This window comes from Pogonomyrmex barbatus, unplaced genomic scaffold (genome assembly GCF_055798465.1).
Source record: "Pogonomyrmex barbatus isolate J1 unplaced genomic scaffold, ASM5579846v1 scaffold4, whole genome shotgun sequence".
Taxonomy (NCBI): Eukaryota; Metazoa; Arthropoda; class Insecta; order Hymenoptera; family Formicidae; genus Pogonomyrmex; species Pogonomyrmex barbatus.
In genome coordinates, this window is record NW_028297138.1 from 2,727,730 (window position 1) to 2,751,484 (window position 23,755).

At 29.9% G+C, this 23,755-nt stretch overlaps 2 protein-coding genes and 1 pseudogene across 11 annotated transcripts in view; all 3 read left to right on the plus strand.

Annotated features, from left to right (window-relative positions):
• The first annotated feature begins 275 nt into the window (after positions 1-275).
• LOC112552600 (uncharacterized) lies at positions 276-5,712 on the plus strand. The gene is made up of 2 exons (XM_089081187.1): positions 276-687; positions 5,405-5,712. The coding sequence occupies exons 1-2, from the start codon at positions 408-410 to the stop codon at positions 5,551-5,553; spliced, it is 429 nt and encodes a 142-aa protein (XP_088937313.1). The 5' UTR covers positions 276-407; the 3' UTR covers positions 5,554-5,712.
• LOC148935654 (uncharacterized) lies at positions 1,083-4,530 on the plus strand (annotated as a pseudogene).
• A 3,361-nt stretch (positions 5,713-9,073) lies between the features above and the next one.
• The window catches only part of LOC105431144 (uncharacterized), a 458,217-nt gene continuing 443,535 nt past the window's right edge, over positions 9,074-23,755 (plus strand). For 8 of the 10 annotated variants that reach the window (XR_016140256.1, XR_016140257.1, XM_089081292.1 and 5 more), the window contains exon 1: positions 9,074-9,397. Coding sequence is in view for 2 of the 10 variants with exons in the window: in XM_089081289.1 (XP_088937415.1) it covers positions 9,337-9,397 (61 nt within the window). In the remaining 8 variants the exon portion in view is untranslated. Of the gene's footprint in view, positions 9,398-22,529; positions 22,733-23,755 lie in introns of all 10 variants that reach the window. The other 2 variants (XM_089081294.1, XM_089081290.1) reach the window with 2 other exon arrangements.

The window sequence follows — 23,755 nt, forward strand, 5'->3', positions numbered from 1 at the left end:
AAAATTGGTGCCAATTTTAATTTAAATATCATATCTTTTCAAAATGAAATAAATTTCTTGTATGATTTAAATGTCGAAAGATTTTTTAATTTAATCTCATTAAATACTCTTATCTTCTTGCACTCTTCCATAAAAATGTTTTTAATGCAACAAAAAAAGAATAAACCTCGGATAGTGAACATAGTACAACATTAGTAATACTGATAGTACAAATGACAGTGACAACAGAAACCATAGTGATATATTTGTTTATTTAAAAAATGAACAGCAAACGGAAGTAAGATAATATTTCTTAATATTATTTAATTATTTTTATTATTTTTATTAATTCTTAATATTTTTTAATATTATTTATATATATTTATTATATATTATATATATCTAATAAATATTATTCAAATTTACAGATGGAGATAAATTTCGGCATGGAGTTCGAAAATTCGTTATTTGCTGCGGCGGAGGCAGCAGATTATAGTTTTACTACCGCCGCCGCTCCTGCTACCATCGTCGCTAATTCCGCTGCCACTGCCGCCAATCCCATTATTACTGCCTCCGCTCTTGCCTCCGTTCTTGCCGCCGCTCCTGCCGCCGCTCCTGCCACTGCCCCTGCCGCCACTCCTGCCGCCGCTCCTGCCACCGCCCCTGCCGCCACTTCTGCCGTCGCTCTCGCTGTCACTCTCATCGAAGGTAATGCTCTCGCACTCTCTCAATTTTTCATATTCTCTCGCTTTTGCTTTTCCTCCTCCCTCTCTCTCTCTCTCTCTCTCTCTCTCTCTCTCTCGGCAGACGTGTGTTACATCGCTCCGTGAAAATCATAGTTTTTACGGTGATCCGAGAGGGTGGAGGGGAACAAGAGTTTCTACAGTGGTGGTAGTATCGACTATAAATATTTGTATGCGTTATCTAGTCAGAATGTGTTGAATAGTCCAAGAAAGGTAAGAATTTATGTGACATTCTGGTGCTGAAAAGAGGTGTCAATTAAAGTGCCGACGTGGATTATTCGGCGACCGCGGACACTAAGGTAACTAATTAGTGGAACGCGTGATTTATCGACTTTGAGGAAAACAGTCGGTAATGAGGACATGCTTGAATCTGATTATGTAGAGTATCATTGCTGTGCGTGTAAGAAGGAAATAAAAAACGTTGTGCTGCAGTGTACGGCCTGTGTGAAATTCTTCTTTCATCCGGGAGGCGCTTTCAAGCATAAAGTATATAATAAGCAGGATGAATTAGTAAAATGCGAAGGACCATTTAAAGAAATCATTGGCGACAGTGAAAAGACAGAAATGAAGAAAACGCCTGCAACGGGTGGCAGTAGAGACAGATTGGGATCAACAGGATCGACAGATTCGACGAGAACAGCAGACTACATCAGGTGCGAGCAAACAAACTGGAATGGAGGTGAAAATTGATTGGTTGATTAGAACAGTAAGGAAGATAAAAGATGAAGTAGCATGTAAAAATGAAATTAAGACGATGATTGCAAAAAATTCATTCATTCGGGAAGAGTTGGAAACTTTTAGGCGTAAATTTGAAGAAGTGAAGAGGAATATGCAGGAGAAAATCAATGGAATATCAGGACATGGATTAGGAAGCTACAGTGCGGCAGTAAAAAATAAGAAGAAAGAAAGCATCTTAATTATCCAACCGTTAAAGGAACAAGAGAGTAAAACTACCAAGAAATTAGTAAAAGAAAAAATAGATATTAAGAAGATGGAGGTAGGAATAACAAAGCTGAGGAAAGGAAGTAAAGGTTCGGTCATTCTGGGATGTGAGAGCGAAGGAGAAATGGAAAAACTGAAAGATACAGTACGCGAGAAGCTAGGTGAAGACTTCAAGATCATAGAACTGAAAAAAATAAGACCGAAAATAAAAGTTGTAAATGTTAGAGAAGAAGAAATACAGCTAAAAGATGAAATCTTAATTGATACGATCAAGAAGCAGAATACAATCGACGGCAGAGAAGATGAAGAATTTGACATAAAAATTGTGAAGAGAATTGCTAAGGGCGATTCCTTAATACTAGAAGTAGATGAAATGACTCATGAGTTAATACTAAGAAGAGAGAAAATAAATATCGGATGGAGGAAGTGTCATGTGTTCAATCATTACAGTATTAAGAGATGTTTTAAATGCTGGGGTTACTACTATATTGCCAAAAATTGTACGCGGCAGGAAACATGTCATAAATGTACTGAGAATCACAGAGCAGGCGAGTGTAAGGCAAAAAAGATGAGATGTGTAAATTGTATGTACAAGAATAAAACATACAATTTAAACATACAAAGATAAATGACGAACACGATGCTTTAAGTAGAAAATGTTCGACTTTCATCAGAGCGTTGGAGGAGGAGAAGAAGAGAACTGGCTGGGAGTCTACCCTCTAAATAGCAATTACGGAAGGAGTCAATTGTATACACGAATACGCAAAGTCTTATGGCGCACAAAGACGAAATTCAAGATTACATGAAGGGGATGAATCTGGCAATCATGGCGTTATCGGAGACCAGACTCGTCCCTGAAATCGAAGATGAATTAAATGTGCCGGGATATGATTTAGTTAGATGCGATGGGGAAAACAGAAACACAGGAGGCGTTGTGATTTATATAAGAAAGGATATCAAATATCAGGTAATAACGAAGAAGAAGATAGAATCTAACTGCTGGTGCGTTGCGGTTAAGATGAGAGATAATATATACAAAGGCGTGATTATAGTTGTGTACCATTCACCGAGTGCTTCAGATGGCGATTTTATAAAATTTCTAGAGGATATAGTGGATCTTCTAGTAACGAAAGGTCAATGTATTATGACTATGCTAGGTAACTTTAATGTAGATTTAATGACGGATATGTTTTACGCGAAAAAATTAATAAATGAAATGTCATGCTTGGACATAAAGCAATATGTAGATAAGCCAACGAGGATCACAAAAATCAGTCAAACTTTGATAGATTAAGTTTTCGCAAATACCAAGATAAACTGTAGAGTATACGATAAGCCAAAAGTATCAGATCATTCATGGATAAGCGTTGAAATTAATATAAGTAATAATAAGGTAAAATATAGAGAATTTATTAGTAGGGATTTCAACAAATTTCAAATAAATGAATTTTTATACGAAATAGGGAAAAGATTGGAACAAAGAGGTAATTTAGATGTAAATGAAAGAGCAGAGAAGTTTGTTCAGAATATGGTCGCGGCATTAGATATCATAGCACCAAAGAAAAAGTTCCAAAGTTATGGGAAGGGAAAAAAATGGTATTCGGATGATATAAGATTAGCTACAAATAAAAGAGATGAAGCATATGTGAGAGCGATATATACGTGCAATGAACAAGATTGGCTGCAGTTCAAAATTGAAAGAAATATGGTAGTTAAATTAATTAGAAATAAAAAAAAAGAATACTATGAAAAAATAATAGATGATAATAAAAATGATCCTGTTCTAATGTGGAAAACCTTAAAAGAAGTCATAAGAGGAGAGACTATGGGTTCAAGAGAAATTAATATAGATTTTGAAATATTAGAGAATGTAAATAGGTGAATGTACTTTAGCGAATAAATTTAATATATTTTATATACAGAGTATTAAGGAAATAATAGAATCTATAAGAAAAAATGACAGTAAAAGTATAAAAACTATCTTTGTTATAGAAAGCAGAGGCATAATTGAAAATTTCGAATGCATAAATGTACAGAAATTAGAAAAAATTGTTATGGCGTTACCACAGAAGAAGGGAACAGATGAGGGGATATCTAGCGATATATTAAAAATAAGTTTTCAAGTGATAAAAGATAAACTATTAAGAGTAATAAATGAGTCATTAACAAATGGTATATGTCCGGAGGGATGGAAAACATCTACGATAATACCGATAATTCCTAAGATAGAAAAACCAAAGAAAGCCTGTGAATATAGACCAATTAATATATTACCAATTTATGAGAAGGTTTTAGTATTAGTTGTAAAGGAACAAATTGAAAAGTACTTGCATAGTAATGATATTATAACAGAACATCAGTCGGGATTTAAAAAATATCATTCGTGTGAAACAGCGATACAAAGTGTCATTGATGATTGGAAGTTGATAATTAGTGAGGGAAAAATGATAGGAGTAATATTCTTGGACTTAAAACGGGCATTTGAAACGATAGATAGAAAAAGATTACTGGGAAAATTAGATCAATATGGAATGAGAGGGAGTGGTATTGGAGTGGTTTAAATCATATCTAAGCAATAGAACACAACAAGTTAGATTTAATAATGAATGGTCAAAGTGTATCAAAACAGAATATGGAGTTCCGCAAGGATCGGTACTAGGGCCTTTACTGTTTATAATTTATATAAACGATTTAGTAGAATTGTCCAGAAGAATGCAATATAAAAATGTTTGCAGATAATACTTTAGTATATATAAGTGGGGAAAGTAGTACTGAATTAGAGATGAAAATGAACATGGTACTTAGCATAGTAGAAGAGTGGATGAGTGTAAATAAGTTGAAAATGAATGCAAATAAAACAAAACAATACATGATAATCAGAAGTGTAAGAAAGGAGCAAAAAGGTAATATTACATTGAGATGCTCGAACGGAATTAAGTTGGAACGCGTCGAAAAAATAAAATATCTTGGCGTAATTATCGATGATAAGCTCCAATTTAAAGATCACTGTGATTATATGCTAAAGAAAATAAGAAAAAAGACTAGTTTTTTAAATAGAATAGGTAACTTTGTATCAGCGTACACTAGATGTATATAAGTCGATCATAGCACCTCACTTTGAGTACTGTGCTACGCTATTAATTGAAATGGGAGAAACGCAATTGAGCAAACTTCAAGTAGCTCAAAACCATGCCATAAGAATTATTTTGTAATGCAATAGATATACCAAAGTTGAGGACTGCAGGCACTGCAGTTTATGTCCATAAGGCAGCGATTATATTATAATGTGGGGGTATTTATTTTTAAAATTTTAAATAACATGGCACCGATGGCGTTAAGTAATAGATTAGAAATAGTCGGAAGTGAATGTGATAGACAGGCGGAAACATTGTATTAACATTTCGTAAAACTAGAAGTGCGCAAAAGAATCTGTTTTACGAAGGAATAAAAATATACAATTCTTTGCCAACCGAGATAAAGCAGTGCGTAAAAATTGAATCGTTTAAGAGAATGTTGAAAGTATATGTGATAAATAGTGTATAATAATTATGTATATATATATATGAAATAGCTGAGAAAGCTAATAAAGTTCAATCAATCAATCAATCAATCTCTCTCTCTCTCTCTCTCTCTCTCTCTCTCTCTCTCTCTCTTCCCTTTCTCCCCCTTCCTTCCTCTGTCTAATATAATAAATATATTGTTTTATAAGATATAATTAAATATTTTATTTTATTTTGCAGAAAGAAGGCCTAGAGGAAGTCGAGCCGGCATACGAAGGCAGCCGAAAAATTTTATAAGATTTTTGTATCAATTCTCCACTGCCCCTATTTATTGCGGCAGGGGAAGAAGAGGAAGAAGAGGAGGAAGAGGAGAAAGAGAAGGAAGATGAGGAAGAGGAGTAACAAATTTTTATTAAATTTATGTTACATTATGTTATTTATGTTATATATGTTATATGTTATATGTCAATTATGTAATAATTTATATAAATGTATAATTTGTTAATATTATCATTTGTTAATAATTATCAATAAATGTTAATAATTTAATTATTAATAAATATAAATAAATAATATAAATATAAATAAAATAAAATAAATATAAATAAAAATAAATAAAAATAAATAAATATAATATAAATATAAATATTTTATGGTAATTGATAATATTAAAATTAATTAATTATGATTTTATTTTCATTTTTAAATTAATAAAAAAAGTATAATTAATGAAATTGTTTATATGTATTTATATAAGAATGAGTTTTGTAAAAATATAATACATTTGTTGTCAGTAATTTGTTGTAAAAATCTAATTCTATTTCTATTTCTATTTCTTATTCTATTTCTTCAATTATTATATATTATATTATTACAATATTACTTACTATTATATGTGACACATGTTATATCTTCTTTTTTATTAATCAATACGTAGAACTTCATACGAAGGACATCTGTTAAAGACATATCAAATCAAAAAAATGAGCACTGCAAGAGCTATCATACAGAGACATTCATTAGTGCCTCTTGCGACAAAAAAAAGGAGAGTCACGATGACGACCAGGACATTTCTTAAATTTACCCATTTGAACTTTGCATCACGATTGCGTTGCGATATCTCAGTTTGTAGAACACGGAGAAAAAAAATAAAAACACTTTTCTCATATAATTTGATACTCAGCTATCGATTAAGCGTAATTAAAACTTAATCAATGCAGTCATTTCTGACATTGCAGTCATTGTAGACCGAGTTCATCCCGGGGTCTCGCGTAAATAGAGCCACAGGCGCCGCCGTACTACGCGAACTTCGCTGCGCGTGAACTTGGCGTCGAGACACCCGTGTCTCTTGATTTAAAGATCTAAGCAGCGCCAAGTGTCTTTACATAAAATTTTTTTTTATTTAAATTTAATTTTATCATTTATTTTGTATTATTATTCTTTAATTTTTTGTGATAAAAACTTAGGTTAAGTAAAGCAATTTTGTTATATAATAATATTATAAGCTAAAAAATTACTACCATTTGGATTAGAAAAGAGAGTCTTAAATGGGTAAAAAGATATACATATCATTTGATTTTTATTACTTTTAAATTAAAGATACTACTGCTTGGATTTTATTTTTTAAAAATAGTGGTATATCAAATTTTTTATACAAATATATAATTTGACTAAGGTGGATTTGTAGCTTAATGTTTATAATTCTATAACTTGGCGCCAGTTATTGATATCAAATATTTTATAAAAATAATAATGATTACGTTTCTTAAAGTAAAAATTTATGAATCGGACTTTATATATTATATTAGCAATATTTCCGCTCGTAGGGCACATATGTCCCTTTATTTATTTGACATCATTTTTTACCTTTTTTTTAAAAAGATAATTTTGTAATGATATCATGCACTTTTTTATTATTTATACATAATTGATAATGCACTTTGTTTATAAGATCTCTAGTATCTCTAGTATCTAGTATCTCTTTTATTATACTATGCAAGTGCGTGTGATAAATCATTTTTTATATGCTGTATTATCGATTCCGCAAGATTTTGTATCTTAGAGGTCACATAAATTATATTATTTATTGAGATTATCAATTGAATATGTTAGTGACTGAATGCGTTAATAGATTAGTTTAATATGTACAAAAATATAAAGAAGATATACATGAACAGTGTAAACTTCAATCAATCAATTGAATACGTATCGACTGAATGTGTTAATAGATTAATTCAGTATGTACAAAGATATAAAAAAGATACGGCAATAGTTTAGTTGGATATTGTGTTTCCAACAATATCTTTCAGAGTTTTTTATGAGATATCTTAAAGATGTTTCTTAAAAAATTTTTAAAGATATCTTAAAATTGTCTTATGCGTTCGATTTTAGACATTTTGTTCATTGAGTATAAATTTTGAGATTATAAAAAAGATGTCTAAAAAGTGTTTTATTACACAGCGAAAAGACATCTGATAAGATGGCTAAAAAGTGTCTTTAAGATATCCAAAAGTTGTCTCATAAGACGTCTAGAAAGTATCTTATAAGACATCCAAAAATTGTCTGAAAAAACGAATGAAATGTCGGGACATAAGATGTCTTTCAGATATCTTTCATGTCTTTTAGATATCTTTCCATACATTTTTTTGGACAATCTGTTAGCTATTAGGAGTTTCTTAATCGTCTTTAAGACATCTTAATGTTCACTGGGAAATGATTTACAAAGTCTTCAAGACACTTTTAGGATGCCTATTGAAAGTTCTTTAAACATCTCTTATAAAAAATAAGTCAATTCGTATAAAGAAAGCATATAGTTTTGAAAGAAAGTATGAAATAAATCATATTATATGTAACAGAAATGATTTCATTTAAAAAATTAGCGACTATAAAAATTTGAGTAGTGAATTTATCGACGAATAAATCAATATCATAATAATATGGCCTCTCTCTCGAAACTCTACGATTTTTGTCTGAAATATTTTTCTTCCAATATCTTTAAAACATTTGCCTGGGACATTTAAAATGAGAAAAGCTGTATAGGTCACAAACACAGAGATATATAATTTGTAAAAATTTATATATAATTTATGAAAAATGGAAGCTAGCTTTTTTCTGCCTCATACAGATCTGATAGCAATATAGACATTTCATGTTCACATTCTCAATGAATCTTAAAAGACCTCAGAAAGAATGTTGTCGCTATTTCTAATAAATTCCGAAGGAATAGCTTATAACACTTTGTATGACCTGTATATTGAATGAAAAATAATATAATTAATATAGTAAACCAATAAATTTAACATAAAGAGTTTTTGATAACTCATTATGTTAGAAAAAATAAATTATATTAGAAGTGTTTTTTAAATGTATATACAAGTATGAAAAGACATATAATAAACATTTCTAATGTGTGTGTGTGTGTGTGTGTGTGTGTGTGTATATATATATATATATAAAGTGTATATATATATATATATATATATATATATATAATGTAAAAAAATATGTTTAAATAATGGTCTAAAACATTGATTTCTACGATAATGACATGATGAAAAAATTTAATATATATATATATATTAAATTTTTCACCATGTCATTATCGTAGAAATCAATGTTTTAGATCATTATTTAAACATATTTTTTTACATAATAGAATATACTGTCTATATTTAAGTAATTTTATTCTTTTAATTTTTAATTTTTTATAGTCACGTTTAGCTTATTTTCTAATATTCATATTAAATTTCTTTGGAAACAGATCTTTGCATAAAAATTTTTGATATATATTTCTGATTTACTTTATTACATAAAACATACAGTTAATCTTCGCGCTGTTGGGACACTCTGTATATAAGTACAAGGCGAATGGTGGGGATAGAAACTCAGAGAGGGAGTTACTTCAGGCTCAGTTTGCTCTTGTACGATCTTATGCGAGGTTACCCTTCACATCCCTCTACACTAACTCCCTTCGAGATACCCCTTTTTTCCAATTTTCTCCTTTACTTTGTCTCCCTTTCATTTTCATCATCATCTGTTTTTCCGCTCTAAAAAAAAAACTCGCTAAGAATTATTCGTGTGTGTGTTTCGTAAAAGTTAAAAGTTTTAAAAGTCAGAAACAATCTTTCTGTTGCTGTTGAACAAATCTAGAAATTTATTTTGAATGGGTGATCATGACTACAAGATATTGGAGGATATTAATGTCATTATTGCTGATAGTTGGATGTGTTTCAGGTTTGTTACGTACGCGTTTATACAATTTATTTATTAAATAATTCATAAACAAATTAAAAATGTAGTTGAAAATAAATTTAATCTTCTTTCTATTGATACTTTTTCCTCTTTTATTTTGATATTTTTTTATTATTTATTTATTGATTCTACATTTATTTTTGAATCACACTATACATCAGAAAGCCTATCCATGTGCACTATTTTTATCCCAGTTTTGCTCGCTTAATATAACGCTTACGTGTTTGTGATATTGCCCTATTAATGAATATTTTAATTAATATTTAACATTTAGTTAATATTGAACAAAAAATTAAATATTTAACAATAAATTTAATTTTTTGAAAAATGTTAATCCATAATTTTGCCTCTAAAATACCGGAAACGATTTAAAGACATAACTCTTTATCTTTTATTTCTATGCAATTGCGAAATATTTTTAAGCTATGTGGAATCTTAAAATATTTAAATTTTGCAAAATATGTAAAATATTATTATAAATACTTGCAAATATTCTTGTTATAAATTTAATAATTATACATAAAGAGTACAAGAAGTCGAAGCTTGTTATCATTGTGTTCCGTATTTATTATGAAAAAAAATAAGAACAGTTATTACAAAATATCGCTTTTATACTAGATACCTTATCCTAATTTTGCTTAAACTGAACAAATACTGCAATAAAAGAAAAAAGAAAAGTTAGATTTAGAAGAAAAGCCCAATATTTCGAACAAAAATTTGTATTAATATTCTTCATCATGAGAAAGGAAATTATATATTATTAATTAAAAAGAAAATTCCTGTTTTCATACAATATGCTATTTTGTGCAATGATAATGTATGATACTTAATAATGAAATGATTCAAATAAAAGTATATAGAGATATGCTATATTGGTTTATATTTGAGATAAGCTTGATACTTGTTCTCGCGCGCATATGAATACATGTAACTTATTATGCTATAAATAGCAATAATTATTTACAGAAACAAAAATTTAATAATAAAATTTAAGTAACTTTCTATTTTATACATGTTTCTTTAAAACTACGCGTAACAACTATTGATATATTTAACTAATTATGATTTATGAACATATTGATGATTGTTTTAACAATTCCAACACGGATACAATTATTTTTTACGGTTACTATATTTTTATTGATGTAATATAGAGTTTGTCATGTAGCTATTTAGATCGTGATGTATAACAATTTACACCCTATCAAATTAAGTATGATACAGCACTTCGTATTTTACATTCGTATTTTATTTCGTATTTATTACAAAAAAATATATAGTATGTAGAAATGTCCTTAACATAAAAATATAGAGAAAGTCAATTGAAATAATTTAGTTACTTAAAAAATTCTAAAACCGAATTTATAAAAACTATGTCAATAAACTCCGGTTTTCTCTGATATACAGTACAAAATATATATAAACATGTAATTTAAATTATAAAATATAATTTATAAAATCAGATAAATATCAATTCATAGACACACACATACACACACATACGCATGGATGCACACACGCACATATTGTACACATTACTGCACGCGCGTTTACGTATAAATGTTTTATCAAAATTATATTCAACACATTCCTAATACACATTATATAGAATAGTATCATAATTTTAAATTTTAATTAATATATATATTTATTATATATATATATATATATAATTATATATATATATTATATATAAAATTATATATATATATAGTTATATACATATAACAAATATATATATATTAATTAAAATTTAAAATTATGATGAATTTAAAATCATGCACTGATTTATTTATATTTTATATATATATATATAAAATATAAATAAATATATATATATATATATTTTTTTTATATGTATACATATATATATATATATATATATATATATATATATGTATACATATAAAATATGATAAATATATGTATATAAAATATGTTTTTACACAGAATTTAATTTAATATTATAAAATATGCTTTCATTTATAAATTTATACATAATGAAACAAAATATAGTTAAACAATAGTTTTTCATCACATATCACATATAAATTATTTACTTTATTGAATGTTTTACTATTTAATAATCAATTACATTTGAAAATATGTATCGATTTTCCTTAGAATTGACCGCTTTTGAAATTTTCTACATGTGCAGCACGTGCTAATTAGATCGAAATTGGAGTATGCGCACGGCGATGTTGTATTTATAGATCGCAAAAGATCCTCTTTAAACAACATTTTTCGTAATATTCCAATCCTGGATACCAGGATTTTTTCAATAATGTCAAATCCTATTTTAAAATCATATAATAATATTTTCTAAATTTTCCAGTTTTATATATTTCTATAAACTTGTTATAATTTAAATATTTTCGTTATTTATTAAAAATAACGAAGTTTCTTCAAATTATTCTAATTTGATGAAAAATTAAAACTTTCAGAACATCCAGTTCGGCACATCCAGTAGTGTAGTTTCATTCAATAACTATAATCTGCGTATAATCTGTCTAGAAATAATTAATAAAAATCGAATTGAATTGAATTGAGGGTTACTCTGCCCTTCAAGTTTTATTTCTATCAGTATCACGATCTTACGAAATTCGCAATTTCTATCTTCAATTTTCTTTTGTACTATAAACTATGCTTTATTACTTACCATGTGCTTGTTTTCCGCAACATTATTAACAGTCTTACTTAAGATATTATTACATAATAAAGCACTTTGTTTTCAATACATGCTTTCAATACACTTGCAAGCTCAGTTTCCTATAAAAAAAGTAAAGATAATTATTAACGTAATAATTATTGCATTAATATTTAATGCATAGTGTAAGATAAAAGATAATAAAGTAGAATTTAAAAAAAATAAAAAATTTTACTAGACATACATACACAAAAATATGCATAGACAATTGTAATACATTGCATATTATTTATACAGATAAATATGTAAGATAAATAATAATTATTTTATTTACAAAGAGCTAAATATCACTAATATCACTAATATCACTAATATCACTAGTAACAATAAAAATAAATCATGTATAGAATGTATAGAATGTTTGATAATTCATAGTACATCATTCGTGTACTGATAGAGTGGCTTTAATTAATTATAAGTAGTAAATAAACAGTAATTATAATCTAGCACATATTTGTAAATTATATCTCCAAACATCTTACCGCGTTCCTAACTATAACTATAAACGCGCATAAAATTAGACGTATTTGGCATTTGCACATTTGCATTTATCAGAACAGAGCGAGCTTATTTGGCAATCTTTAATCATTAATTCTTCATTAAATATTAAAAAAAAATTGCAAAATAATAAAATTTTTTATTATATATTTTTTAACTCTCGCAGATAAGAAATATAATAATAATTATTGAACATCCTTACATGAATAATTTGCTGTAGATTATATACACTATATGTGTATGTAATAAATAAAAATAATGTTTTGCAATAAATTACTGGGAGTAATAAAGTATTTTCAATATTATTGTATAAAATAAACTATTGATTATAAAAATGCTTCTTGTTTTACGTTAACGTTTCAAATCTAAGTTATAATAACAATACATAGTTGATAGAAAAAACGAAAACATTTAAATACAATATTTTATATAAATTAAATTAAATATCAAAGAACTTACCCTGATCGAAAAATATCTATATTATCTATTTCTGCGTTTAAACATTTCTTTGATCTGTAAACATTTATCTCATGACTTACTGTTAATATAAAAATAATAAAATACTCATAATATAAAAATTAGTTTGAACATTAAAACGTATGTTATAAAATACTTTAAACTGAAAAAGGTAAAAGATCAAGTTGTGAAATATTTAAATAGAAGATTACGCAGACTGCATTTAAAGTCAATTCATAAAGGAAGGTCACATTAAAATAGGTCACATTTTTTCTTATTTATTTGATTCTAAAACTGCACGCACGCACACACACACACACACACACACACACACACACTCTCTCTCTCTCTCTCTCTCTCTCTCTCTTTCTCTCTCTCTTTCCTTTTCCGTTTTCATCTCTCTTTCCCTCCTTCGCCCCGCTTTTTTTTCTTTCCTTTCCCATCTTGAAATTTATATGCGTATTTAAGGCTACGTACATTTTCGCATTTCACGTCAAAGTTTTAAACATAAATTTCCGCATCACATTAAAAGCTGAATCATTAGAAGAAAAAAATCATTTTACACCAGATAAAAGAATTTCATAGATATATAATTGATACATCGAATATTATAACAATTATTGTAATAAATATTATTGTGAAATAAACTTTTATGTTTAAACACACATACATTCATCATACACACTTGCGCGCGCGCGCCCATGAAAAAGTCTATTTAAAAATTCTCTGAATTTAAAAAAATTTTTCAATTACAAAAAATAAGATTCTGTTTTTTATAAAATAATACAGTTATATATATTACAGTTATATATAGTTTCATAATAGGTAATCTTTATTTTTCTCTAAAAATGTACATTTAAAGTTGTTCAAAAATAAAATGTCAATTAGTCATCGCATGCAAGAATTAGATAATTTCGTTAAGTGGCATGGTTGATATCGTTTACAGAGTAGAACAGTCGTACTATTGCAGGCTATTGCAGTTGCATTACAGAGAGCAGAGAATCCACTACAATTAACGTGATTATTTAACAGCGTTCTCGTCGTGTACCCACAATGTTTATTCGCTATTCGCTCGTTACTGGTGTTGTACGCATTTCTCTATACACGTGTCTACGTGTAATATCAGGGATTGGATTTATCCCATGGTTATATACCGACCACCCTCAATATTGACTAGGCAAAACTGTGTTCAGGAAACGCGAAACCATATTATCGCATTATTATCGTAATAACGACATTCATGTTACATTTATTGTCATTTATCGTACCTACTGTATGGTATTAATTATATGCTAATTACACAGAAATAATTGCGTTTCAATTTTGTTAATAAATAAATAATTCGCTTAAAAATTATATATATATATATATTAAAAGATTACATGTTTAAAAAAGCATTTGAAATTTTATATATTACAAAGAAGATTTGTCAATCCTAAAATTAAAAATATAGAGAAAAATCACTGATATAGGTTTCTTAAAAAGACATCGTATTATATATATCTTCAGAAATTAAATATTGCGCTTAATTAATATCGATAAAAACATGATCTATTTAGATAATTAAAGAAATAAAAACCAATAATTCATATATCTTTGATTTGTTTCTATATAAAATCAAAAACAGATTTTTCACTTGAAAATAAAATTCTTACGATTTTCTTTTGCACATTGCGTATTTAAATAATAATGACTACATTATCGATAATGTTAAGTCATTAAATTATTTATTTGTAGTTTTCTAATTATCTTCTTTATATTTCCTTATTTTTAATATCCAAAGTTATAAAAAAATATTAAAAAATGGAACCACAAATATAAACAATAAATAATATTAATTATTTATTAAAATTATATGTTTGGTATTTTTTTCATCTGACCTAATGATTTCAGGAATACGAATACGTAAAGAAACAAAATGTTTCTAAAAGAAAACTTTTTTTCTTAAATCGTAACAAAAAATATTTAAATGAAATAGATTAATATTATATTTTTAACATTGAAATTATTATAGCAAAGTCGCCGATACTATTATTTTGCTTGTATTATATTTTCAAAAGCTAAATATAAGCTAAACAAAAGCTAAATATAAAACTTTGGAAATATACGAAGGCGGTTTGAAAAGTCCGTGCAAAGTCAGAAAGATAGCATCACTGGTGTATATCGAGGTTATTTTCAGTTAGTAACATCAAAAACACACAAGTTTCAGCCAGATCGATCTATTTTTTTGTATTTGGCGTTTGTCTGAATCGAAGAAATCGAGTAATTTCTAAAAAATGGATGAAAGAGAATTTCGTGTGTTGATCAAGCATTACTTTATGAAAGGCAAATCGCTTCAAGAGACTAAAAAAAAGCTTGATAAACATTATGGTGAATCTGCACCTTTGATTAGAACAGTTTATAAATAGTTTCAAACGTTTCGAAGTGGCCATATGAGTACAAGTGATGAGTACAGATGCTGAACATTCTGGATGAGACTACTACTCCAGAAATCATTGATAAAATCCATGATATGATACTGGAATAGAAGAATCAAGGTGCATAAGATTGCTAGTGCTGTGGGCATCTCGAGTGAACGGGTACATAATATTTTGCATCAACATTAGTATGAAAAAGTTATCTACAAGATGAGTGCGCGATTGCTCACAATTGACCAAAAACGAAATCATGTGAAATGTTTCAAGGAATGTTTGTAGCTGTTCTAGCGGAATCCACAGGATTTTAGGCACTGTGGACGAAACATGGATATATCACTACATGAGACCAAAGAACAGTCCAAACAATGGGTTGTCAGCGGGGATTCTGCACCAAAGAAGGCGAAGACCATTCCTTCGGCCAAGAAAATTATGGCGACTGTCTTTTGGGACTCGCAAGGAATAATATTCATCGATTATATGGAAAAGGATAAAACTATTACAAGTGAATATTATTCATCATTATTGGATTGTTTGAAAACTGAGCTGCAAGAGAAACATCCATGATTAAACCACAAGAAAGTTCTTTTCCATCACAACAACGCATCAGCTCACTCCTTCGGAGTTGTGACCGCAAAATTGATGGAGTTACAGTTCCAATTCGTTCCGCATCCCTCCTATTCTCCATTTCTCCAGATTTGGCTCCCTCGGACTATTATTTATTCCCCAAAGCGGAAAAATGTGCAGCGTGTACCGGGATTCGAGAGAATACATGTATATATGTATATTGTAATATATGTATATATGTGTATCATTGTATTGTTGACGTGTTATTCTAAACACGTTATTTGTGATAAATATTATCACATGCCTCGGTAATCGAAGGGATAAAATGCCTGCCCGGTAAGCAGGAGATCCAGATTCGATTCCTGGCTGAGGTGATATTTTTTCGCAAAATAATTACGAGTTTTCACGACTGGTTCGTGGTCGGGCCCCGCCGTGACGCACACCTTCCCTTCTTCTCTTTCAGAGAAGAAGATTCCATTCAAACAAAGAGATGATTGCAGAAACGAATGCCTATTTTGCACAGTTAGACCAATCATATTATTCGGAAGGAATCAACAAACTGAAGCAGCGTTGGACAAAGTATATAAGCCTAAAAGGAAACTACGTTGAAAAATAAAAAAGGTTTATCTCGAAAAATTAAGTAATTTTCATTTTTGCCTTTTCAAACCACCCTCGTAAATACAAACTACAAAGTGTCTTCTATCGGATATAGCAGTTTTTATAATATTGTTTTGTATTTTATAATAATCAATTTTTTCGATAAGAATTTCGATTTTAAGATAAGAAAAATTAAACATTTAAAAAGATGAATCCTAAAATTGATATATTGTAGTAAGTATTGATGCCAGAATTCAGATATAGTAAAGGAATTAATCATAAAATAAATTAATAAATTATATTTATTTTCCTTTATGCTATTTCGTAGGGCAAGTTTATAGGTATAAGTAAATATAACTCTAAAAGTTACGTTAAATTAAATTATCATGTTTTATAATATCCATCTTATCAACAGCTAGATAGATTTATGTTACATCCCGATTTATATTTAAAGTCGTATTATGAAGAAATAAGGAAATATAAATAAGATACTTACGGAAAGTCACAAATAAATAACGTAATGACTTAATATTATCAATAATAGTAATTATTATTTAAATACGTAATTTGTAAAAGAAAATCATAAAACTTTTATTTTCAAGTGAAAAATCTGTCTTTGATTTTATATAAAAACAAATCAAAGATATATGAATTATGAGTTTTTATTTCTTTAATTATATAAATAAATCATGTTTTTATCAGTATTAATTAAGTGCAAGATTTAATTTCCAAATATATATAATACGATGTCTTTTTAAGAAATCTATATCGGTGACTTTTCTCCATGTTCTTAATTTTAGGATTGACAAATCTTTGTAATATATAAAATTTCAAATGCTTTTTTAAACATGTAATCGATGCTTTTTTAAACATGTAATTAATACACACACACACACACACATATATATATATATATATATATATATATATATAAAATTTTTAAGCAAATTATTTATTTATAAACAAAATTGAAACGCAATTATTTCTGTATAATTAGCATATAATTAATACTATACAGTAGCTACGATAAATAATAATAAATGTAACATGAACTGTTTCATGAACTTTTCATTGTTTGGTTAATTTGATGGTGATTTAGACCTAACTTGATGATAATATAAAAATTATCTTTCTTGGTTTACAGTTAATTATTGAACTGATGATTTTGTAGTGATAACTTTAAAAGTTAGTTTAATATCTAAACGTAAATAAAAGAAATCACAATTTTTATTGTTACGTCCAGCCCAAAAAAATTAGAAGATTAAGAAATTAAGAATGAAGTACGAATGGGCTCGGAAGAACGAACAGGTACTTTCTCGAGGGTCAAGTGTCAAAGTGTGATCCCCGAATCGAAATGCACTGATATGTTTCGGCACTGGGTCAGCGATAAGGAGTCGCTTTGACACTGTGGCGTAGACACCCGTCGGTCGTCTTTAAGTCAAGAAATTTAATTCTTTTAACCAAGGACTTCGATGCGATGGGATGGCGGGAAGTCAACGAAAGTTCAAAAAAAGGGACAAAATTTAAAATTGAAATTAATTCTTTAATGAACATAAAAATATACATAAAAATCATCATGATCTAAAGAGAGATGGTATGTGTGTAATGGTGTGTGTATGTGATAACGCGGGTGTTACAATGGTCTCCCCGGAGAGCATCGGGTAGAATTTCGATAAGAGGCGTGTGAATGTTAGAATTAAAATTTTTAAACGGTGATCCTACCTGGTCATACAATAATAATTCTTTAGTCTCAACTTAACCTATCAATATTAATGTTTCATCCTGAGATTAACAATAAGTGTACAGATGGGAATTATGTAGATGAGAATTAACATCGCAGAATACGTTTGAGAGAGCGGTTAGATCGTAGCAGTTTTCGGTGCTTTTGATCGGTTCACTACAACGAGAAAACGTGAATAAATAAAGAAAGGGATGAGGCATATTTAAGGAAAGAGGAAGAGAATGTGAAAAAAGATTCACCAATTTATTCGGTGACCATGAATCTTCAGGGCCTTCTGTAATATAAATAATCCTAGAGGCATCACGACGAAAGGTAGGATAGGTAGGAAAAAAAGATTCACCAATTTAGAAGAAGAGACCTGAAATAACAAATTAGTGGTGCTTAAGTGCAGAAAAAAACCCGGAATAACAAATTATTACTATGTAGAAGAAGAGACCCGAAATTGATACTTAAGGGGATCCTAAAGTGACAGGAATTATCGACACATTACAGTGTCACCAAAGAACTTTTTATTGGTTTAGACAGATTGCAAAATCCTTTCACGCAATTAAAATACGCACAAAAAGAATATATGGGACAATCGATTTAACAAGTAAATAAGAAAAAAATTTTTAAATTCACGTAATTTTAGCTCGTACAGCTATTACATCAGATCTTCGTTTCCTTAATAAAAATTCTATAGCTCATATATACAAAATGAGTACGTTCCGCACTTCGGATTAAATGAATAAACAATATTACGAGGGTAGTCTGAAAAGTTTTGAGCCTAACATAGAAACAAGTACTTTTTCGGTCAAATACAGTTTTATTTTTCAACATAATCTCCTTTTAAGTCGTTTTACACTTTTCCCATCGATACTTTAACCTCTTTAACCCCTCCAAATAGTAGTTGGCGTCTTGCTTCGCAAAATAGGCGTTTACGTATGCGATGACCTCCTCGTTCGATGAAAATGTCTGTCCTCCAAGCGAAACTTTGAGCTTAGGAAACAGAAAAAAGTCTGGGGGTCAGATCTGGTGAATACGGTGGGTGGTCAACCAATTCGAAGTGCAGTTCGTGAATTTTGGCCATGGCGACCGCCGAAGTGTGAGTAGGTGCGTTGTCTTGATGGAACAGCACTTTCTTCTTCTTCAAATGCGGCCGTTTTTTTGCAATTTCTGCCTTCAGCTTATCAAGTAATAATGCGTAATTCGCTCCCGTTATTGTTTTACTTTTTTCAAGATAGTCGATATACAATTTCGTGACTATCCCAAAAAAAACAGTCGCCATTACCTTCCCAACTGATGAAACCGTCTTCACCTTTTTCGGCGCAGGTTCACCCTTTGCAGTCCACTGTTTTGACTGTTCTTTTGTCTCTGGAGTGTAGTAGTGGATCCAAGTTTCATCTACAGTTATGAATCGACGCAAAAAATCTGACTCGTTTCGTTTGAACCGCTCCAACAGGGCCTTGGAAATGTTCATTCGAATTCGTTTTTGGTTCAAAGTGAGCAAGCGCGGCACCCAACGCGCGAATAGCTTGTGCATATCCAATTCTTCAGTCAATATATGACAAACGCGTTCTTTCGATATGTCCATAGCCTCTGCTATCTTTCTAACCTTGATTCGACCAGTCCAGTACCATTTGGTGAACATTTTCGATGTTAGCGGTGGTCGCAGTTTTTGGCCGTCCCGAACGCTCATCAATTAGCCAAGCTAGTCGATCACGTTTAAATTCCGTTGTCCATCTTTTTACGGTGGCAAATGATGGGATAGAGTCCCCATAAACAGCGTCCAACTCGATTTTAATTTGCGCAGGCGTATTGCCTTTCAAATGTAAGAATTTAATCACGATACGATATTCAATTTTTTCCATTTTTACAAAAACACTGACATCGATTGACACAAACGATAAAAACAAACTGTCAAACAATAACTGAGCGTCTAAAATGGCTGAAATTTTCACAAAAGTCTTTCAAAGCATATACTATTGTAGTACTAGAATGGTTTTGACAAGTAATGTCATCTTCATGTTAAGACTTAAAACTTTTCAGACTACTTTCGTATATTTCTGGATTTATGATTGGAAGCTTAGAAAAAAAGTTTGAGACTTGAACAGATTGTGTATGATTTTACGCGTATATATTATATATGCTTGGCGCAGATGTAAAGTGATAAGTAGAGCAGTAATTGCAGTTGACAGATCTTGCAATAGATGGCGTTGCAGAGGAAAGATAAAGATAAACGATCTATGGGATCGATAAAACGTTCAATAAGCTTGCTTGCTAGAATAAAGTGAATTAATTTTTTATTGAAATCGACCATCCCGCACTTCTTTTTTGTATTATTGTGTTGTGTTTCAATTGCACAAAAGAATTTTGTAATCTGTAAAGCCAATTCAAAGATGCCGGCTGTAATGTATCGATAATCCCATCAGTATTTTCAATAAAACATTCAACATATAATTTGTGTTTTTACTTTAGATATATATATATATATATATATATATATATATATATAAATTCCTATTATATTATATATATATATATATATAAATTCCTATTATATATATATATATATATATATATATATATATATATATATATAAGTTTTACAGTAGTCTTGTATGGACAAAATTATATAGTTCCGCAGTTTGAATTACTTTAAAGAACAATACTGAGCTTGTAAAATTACAATCCGAAGCCATCTATCATAAAATCACAGCATTGCAATCTGATCCTGATGAAAGACAAGGATGAATATACGAAAAGAAAGACGGACAATGTCGTCGAAATGAGAAATAATTATACGCATACTGTTGATGCTTAGATCTTTTTTGTTAGGCTTTTAATTATAATTTTACAAGTATTGCTCAATATTGTTCTTTAAACTAATTCGAAGTGCGGAACTGTATCATTTTGTACATATAAAGCTGCAAAACTGTTATATTCGTCGAAATAAGACATCGTGTTTCTCCCTTGCATAACGTATAAGGCAAATGTATAAATTGTAACTTAGAAAAGAAATGTTTTTATTTTGCAAATAAAATATCATTAAAAATTTTTTATTCTAATTAAATTTGCCAGATATTAGTCGTATATTTTATGTTGTAAGAAAGATAAAAAAAAGAAGTTATGAGCAAATAGCATATCTCCTAACAGAAAGTGGCTGGGGATCAAACTTCAGCTTTTCGCACAGAAAGTCTCATACACTGCACTCTACCAACGTAGAACTTCGTTAGTCATCGTTTCGATTCTGATATTTTTATTGTATACATGAATGAAATAGTTAACAAAACATACAACAGACATATTTGCGAAAAGGACTATACTTTAATATATTATTATACACACAATTTATTATATAATTTATTCTCTTTTTTACTGTCGCACATCATATTTATTTCCGATAAATTTATTTTTCAAAATCGGCCGCTATAATATAGGACCGAGGCGTACACACACACGCATATACACACAAACAAGGCACGTACATGTGCGCTCGGCGTTCGGCATGTTGACTGGCCGAAGAGAATAGAAATATCATTTTACTCTGTGCGCCGTGAATACAGAATTGGAATATCATTGTACTCTTTCGCGCAGTATGCACCGTGCGATGGTCCAGCGTCTTTTGATTATTATTCATTATTGCTAACGTAGTAGCAAATGAATTGAAAAGAATAAACAGACATTGCATGAACAATGCATGAAGAGAAACGAAAATCGTTATATATAATTATATATAATTTTATGTATAATAATTATAATTGTGTAATAAATAAGAATGTCTATGAAATTTTCTCAGTATAAATGTATAATATATGTTTCGAAAATCTTTAAGAAATTCACAGTTTTGAGTAATTACTTACAAATTCGACAAGACATTTATTGAACGATAAATGAAATAATCAAATTATATTTCTTCTTTCTCTCTTCTTTTTATTTGATATAAGCAAAAATATGTAATTTGTTGAATTTGTAATTAATTATCTGAAATATAATAAATTTTCCATTTTTAAGAGTTGGAATATATACCAGGTGTATGCATAAGTTTTTTTCGGTTTTTTAGTAAAAAAAGACACGTAATTTTCAAGGGAAATTAATTTTTTTTTTATTCAAAATATTGGCCATCGGCTTCTACACATTTCGCCCATCTTTCAGGTAATTTATGAATACCATGCCAGAAAAACTGCTTGTCTTTTGTGGCAAACCATGCGTCGAGCCATTTTCCAACTTCCTCGAAATTGCTGAAGTGCTGCTCTGCGAGCGCGTGCCCCATTGATGCGAAGAGGTGATAGTCAGATGGCGCCAGGTCTGGGGAGTACGGCGGGTGCGGAAGGATATCCCATTCAAGCGATTTCAAGGTGTCTTTCACTGGTTTTGCTGTGTGAGACGGCGCATTGTCATGTAACAAAATCACTTTGCCATGTTTTCTGGCCCATTCCGGTCGTCTTTCGATTAATGCGTGGTTTAAATTAATCATTTATTGGCGTTGATTTGATAGCGTTGTATTAACGGTTTCGCCGGGCTTCAAGAGTTCATAATACACAATACCGCTCTGGTCCCACCAGACACAGAGCATGGTCTTCTTGCCGAAGCGATTTGGCCTTGGTGTTGATGGACTGGCTTCGCCAGGTGAAAGCCACGATTTTTTCCGCTTAGGATTTTCAAAATAAATCCATTTTTCGTCACCCATCACAATTCGATACAAAAATGATTTCCTTTCGTGGCTTGAAGCAGCATTTCACAAGTGACTTTGCGATTTTCCATTTGACGTTCATTCAAATCGTGTGGGACTCATTTACCGAGTTTATTGATCTTTCCCATTGCTCGTAAATGTCTGCTGATTGTTTCTTGTGATACATGTAATGCTTCTGCTAATTGCCGTTGAGTTGGGTCATCATCCAATAACTCCTGCAATTGCTCGTCTTCGCATTTTTGTGGTCTACCAGAGCGCTCACTGTCTTTCACATTGAAATCACCACTTTTAAATTGTCGAAACCATGTCTCACATGTTCTAATCGATGGAACGTGTTCACCATATGTTTCTACCAGCAAACGATGACTTTCAACAGCCTTTTTCTTTTGATTAAATAAAAAAAGCAATGCGTGTCGCAAATGTTTTTTTTCAGGCACAAAACTCGACATGATCACTGAACGATAAAACAAAGACGCTAGTTTTTGGCGGACTCAACTTGTGTGTGTTTGTAGTTTTAAATGTCAGACGAACAAAATGATGTATGTGTCAAATTAATACGCTGCGTACTTTTCGCTGGCGACATCTCTTAGTTAAACCGGAAAAAACTTATGCATACACCTGGTACAATAAGATTGTAATAAGAAAATAATTTCGTACTTATTCTCATTCATTTATTAGACTCTTCAAT